Source organism: Mizuhopecten yessoensis, unplaced genomic scaffold (genome assembly GCF_002113885.1).
Source record: "Mizuhopecten yessoensis strain PY_sf001 unplaced genomic scaffold, ASM211388v2 scaffold3311, whole genome shotgun sequence".
Taxonomy (NCBI): Eukaryota; Metazoa; Mollusca; class Bivalvia; order Pectinida; family Pectinidae; genus Mizuhopecten; species Mizuhopecten yessoensis.
In genome coordinates, this window is record NW_018404981.1 from 511,793 (window position 1) to 516,854 (window position 5,062).

Here is a 5,062-nt window from a genome sequence, read left to right on the forward strand (position 1 = left end):
GGGGTGCAGAGAGCGAAAGTGAGCGTAACCCGGGAGAATCGAGGATGCTGTCTATTTGTCGACACAACAGTCCACTACAAGTTATTCCCTATTTGTTAGGCACTGTTTAATATCTGTTATCCTGTAGAATCGGTAAGTGCTTGTTGAAAGTTTTCTAAAAGTGAAGGGAGTTTTGGTTTCGATTTGTATTCAAATTTGCGAAACTGATATCAAGAGATTTTATGATTTTTTAATGTCAATTTAAAATGGAAAGGATTTCGAAAAACGACCAGCTGATTTATAAAATTCCAAAACTAAAATGTATTTAATTGACCTGTGCTGTTTATCAATCAGATATGAGTTGTTACTGAAAGACTAGGAACAAATCGCTCAAAGGCATGCATTGTATACGTAAGTACCGTTGTTATATATTTGTCTGATGTGTTAATCATAATCTGAATTCCAGCTATGGTTTTCAGTGTCTGCCATAACTGAAAACATTGTTCACTGTGTACTTAAGGTGGGTGACCTTCACACTTCCTTAGATTTGACGGGGGACATTATGATGGGAACCACATGTGGTGCCGGAGGCGCTTACCTTTCCTGTTCTTCTGGTGTCGACTATGTGTGGGTTTATGGTGTCTTCCCGTTTTCGCGGTTCTTTCCGAATCGTCTTTTCAAGTTCCAGTTTTGTTCCTGTTTTGACTTTGTAGTGTATAATATATTTTCATTTTACTTTGTATTAATTCATTGTTAGAATAACATGTTTTATTGTAACTGGAAATCATTCTTTCCTACTATATTATATCATTTAAATATCAGTAAAGCCTCATTGTTATGATGCACTTGGAACATTACATTTGTCCTCTCTTTTCCCCGGAGAACAACAAGAGGCCCATATGACCTGTACCGCTCACCTGGATATTTATGCCCAGCAATGGTATATAGTTTATTATGGCTATTGATATGGCCAAGAAATTAATTTCCTAGGGCAAGGGTTGGGGCCAGATACAAGAGTCAATACCAATATCATGATTGTGTATATACGGTTATGGGGATCGGGATTTCAACCGTTTCAATGTTATAACAAAAAGAATAAGTCCCTAGGCATGGAACCAGACCACAGGGTCAATTATCAAATATATTGTATGAGTATTTTATCTCTTTATGACTATCAAAGGTATATATGGTTATGGGGTGCAGATTTCAACTGTTTCAAAGATATGGCCCAAAACTTAAGTGCCTAGGGATGGGGCAAGACCCAAGGGGCAATATTAATATCATGATTGTGTTCGTCTCTTGATGCCCAGCAATGGTATATATGGTTATGGGGTTGGGATTTCAACAGTTTCAAAGTTATGGCTCAGGAATATAGTTCCAAGGGGTGGGGCCAGACCCATCGGTCAATTTTAATATCATGACTGTGTTTATCTCTTTATGCCTATCAAATGTATATACGATTATGGGGTAGGAATCTAAATCGTTTCAAGGTTATGGTCCAGAAATTAAGTCCTTTGGGGTAGGGCCAGACGAAAGATCAATATTAATACACTGATCAGATGATTGTGTTCGTCTTGTGATGCCTAGCACTGGTATATGTGGTTATAGATGGAGGATCTCAACCGTTTCAAAGTTATGGCTCAGAAATCAAGTCCCTAGGGGTGGGGCCAGACCCCGGTGTCAATTCTTTTATCATGATTGTGTTTGTCGATACTGTCCAAGGTAAAAATTCTTTTTTGTTCTGCTCCTCAGACCCAGAATACCTTCCTTCTATTTATACAAATTTTGGTCTCGTTTGCCTAAGGATGTTTTACATCAAATTTGGTTCAAAGCCCTTCCTTCATACAGAAGAAAGATGTTAAACATTTCCCCCTATGTTCTCACTGATGGACACCGCCCCTTTTCTCCCAGGGGAGCCGCACCTCCGTTTAGGCAAAAGTGAGTTCCCCTTGCCTAAGGAGTTGTCGACTAAATTTGGTTCAAATTCCTCCTTTTATAATAATGATATACAACATTTGATATAGCGCCCTATCTAGCTAGAATAAGTCACTCTAAAGCGCTTTACAGTACATAGATATATAATTTATACAATCAATCAATTAGCATATCCATTATTCAATACAATTTTGAGGAATTCGCAGGAGCTGCCTTATCAGGCGCTAACTACTAGTCCTATGCCACCTGGTTAATATCTCCCTATGTGTGTATGCCTGGTGGGTGTGCTGGAGATGTATTGTGTTTTGTTTGCTTCTAACGGTATCATTCAAAGTGCCACCTCACTTGAATGTTACAGCACAGATACCTCAACACCCACCCCATACCATTTTATACTCCACCTGGGATGTTGGAGTTGTGTTGGCAGTAGAAAAACACTTTCCAAGGGTACGACGACTTCGGGGTTCGAACCCCGGCCGACTGAGCGGGAGGCCGGAGTGTTAACCACTCGACCTATCCGCCCATTTTGTACAGTAAGAGAAGAATTTTAAATGATTTACCTAAATGTCCCCTATTAGGGCCCACACCTCAGCCGCCAGGGGGCAATACCTTCAATTTATACAAAATTGAGTCCCTTTTGCCTAAGGAGTAAGGATGCGATACACCAAATTTGGTTCAAATCCCCCCATTCTTACAGAATGAGAAGAATTTTAAACATTTTCCCCTATGTTCTCCGTAATGGGACCCGCCCCTCTTCCCACAGGGGAGCCACACCCCCGTAATACAAAAGTGAAATCACCTTGCCTAAGGATATTCTAGACACAATTTGGTTAAAATTCCTCCATTTGTACAGTAGTAGAAGAATTTTAAATGATTTACCTACATTTCCTCTATTAGGGCACACCCTCCGTTTATATAAAATTGAGTCCCGTTTCGCCGAGGATACTCCAGGTCAAATTTAGATAAAATCCACCAAGCCGTTCAGGACAAGTAGCGTTTTAAAGGAAACGTTGACGGACGGACGCTGCACCATAGCATAGGTTCTTGCAGAAAACCAAGGTCTTTATTGAGACCACATTCTGCACGTTTGCGATTGCTAAATATTAGTCCTAGCATATATACAGCAGCGTTTTTACATAATCGATTGGTCATAATCAAATCCTTCCCCCCAAAATTCACAATGGCACATACACCATGCAATATAATATCCATCAATGTCATTTTATCTTAAATAAATCATAGACCATCTCCCTTCAACTACAGAATCGCAACATTGGTTAAAAATCGAAATATGCGCGCGTTAGGGTGATTGACGTCACGATATGAAAGTACTTTGAATGCATGGAGACGTGTTGAAGATGACATGCGCATTTGTGACTTTCCAACTATTTTTTAATCAAACAATTAAAGTGAAATGGTCATTTACTGGAAAGTAAGAAAAGGCTAACATTGGGAGATAACAAAACAAAAAACAAAAATTAAAACAATCAAAGTTAACAAGGAGATAGTAATAAATGTAAAATAATAATAACGAAAAAATAAAAGTAAGGTATAATCACAATGAATTCATGATAAGACACATATACTTTAAAGATTCTTTGGCAGGCTAATAATCATCACAAGAAAATATTGTCTTTACTGAGACAACAGGTTGTTGGTAGACCAAAAACACCACCTTGTATACAGGAAGTGGGTAGATTGAAACAGTAAATGTAAACAGGAAGTGGGTAGACCGGGACATCCCCTTGTTAACAGTAAGTGGGTAGACCGGGACATCCCCTTGTTAACAGGAAGTGGTTAGACCGAGACATCCCCTTGTTAACAGTTAGTGGGTAGACCGAGACATCTCTTTGTTAACAGTTAGTGGGTAGACCGAGACATCTCTTTGTTAACAGTAAGTGTTTAGACCGAGACATACCCTTGTTAAAAGTAAATGGGTAGACCGAGACATCTCTTTGTTAACAGGAAGTGGGTAGACCGAGACATCCCTTTTATAACCGGAAGTGGGTAGACCGAGACATCCCCTTGTTAACAGTATTTGGTTAGACCGAGACATACCCTTGTTAAAAGTAAATGGCTACACCGGAACATCCCCTTATAAACAATAAGTGGGTAGACCGAGACATCCCCTTGTTAACAATAAGTGGGTGGACCGAGACATCCCCTTGTTAACAGTATTTGGTTAGACCGAGACATACCCTTGTTAAAAGTAAATGGCTACACCGGAACATCCCCTTGTAAACAATAAGTGGGTAGCCCGAGACATACCCTTGTTAACGGTAAATGGCTACACCGGGACATCCCCGTGTAAACAATAAGTGGATAGCCCGAGACATCCCCTTGTTAACAGTAAATGGCTACACAGGGACATCCCCACGTTAACAATAAGAGGGCAGACCAAGACATCTCCCTTATTAAATGTAAGTATGTAGACCGAGACATCCCCTTGTTGACAGTAAGTGGGTAGACCGAGACATTCCCTTGTAAACACAAAGTGAGTATTTTCATAGACCGAGACGACCCAATTTAAACAGGAAGCCGATCATATCCTCGACATAGACAACCCCATGTAAATGGCTACATAGGGACATCCCCCTTATTAAAAGTAAGTAGGTAGACCGAGACATCCCCTTGTTGACAGTAAGTGGGTAGACCGAGACATTCCCTTGTAAACCCAAAGTGAGTATAAACAGGAAGCCGATCATATCCTAGACAGAGACAACCCCATGTAAACCGGAAGTCGATCATATCCTAGACAGAGACAACCAAATGTAAACAGGAAGTCGGTCATATCATAGACAGAGACAACACCATGTAAACAGGAAGTCGATCATATTCTGGACAGAGACCACCCAATGTTAACAGGAAGTCGGTCATATCCTAGACAGAGACAACCCAATGTAAACCGGAAGTCGATCATATCCTAAACAGAGACAACACCATGTAAACAGGAAGTCGATCATATCATAGACAGAGACAACACCATGTAAACAGGAAGTGGATCATATCCTGGACAGAGACCACCCAATGCTAACAGGAAGTCGGTCATATCCTAGACAGCGACAACCCAATGAAAACAAGAAGTCGATCATATCCTAGACAGCGACAACCCAATGAAAACAAGAAGTCGATCATATCCTAGACAGCG

The 5,062-nt window shown here is 40.4% G+C and overlaps 1 protein-coding gene across 1 annotated transcript in view; it reads left to right on the top strand.

The window, feature by feature from the left end:
- Positions 1 to 352: 352 nt before the first annotated feature.
- The window catches only part of LOC110447314, a 16,111-nt gene continuing 11,401 nt past the window's right edge, over positions 353 to 5,062 (top strand). The window contains exon 1 of the mRNA XM_021492922.1: positions 353 to 390. Coding sequence (XP_021348597.1) covers positions 378 to 390 — 13 coding nt within the window. The 5' untranslated portion in view covers positions 353 to 377. The remainder of the gene's footprint in view (positions 391 to 5,062) is intronic.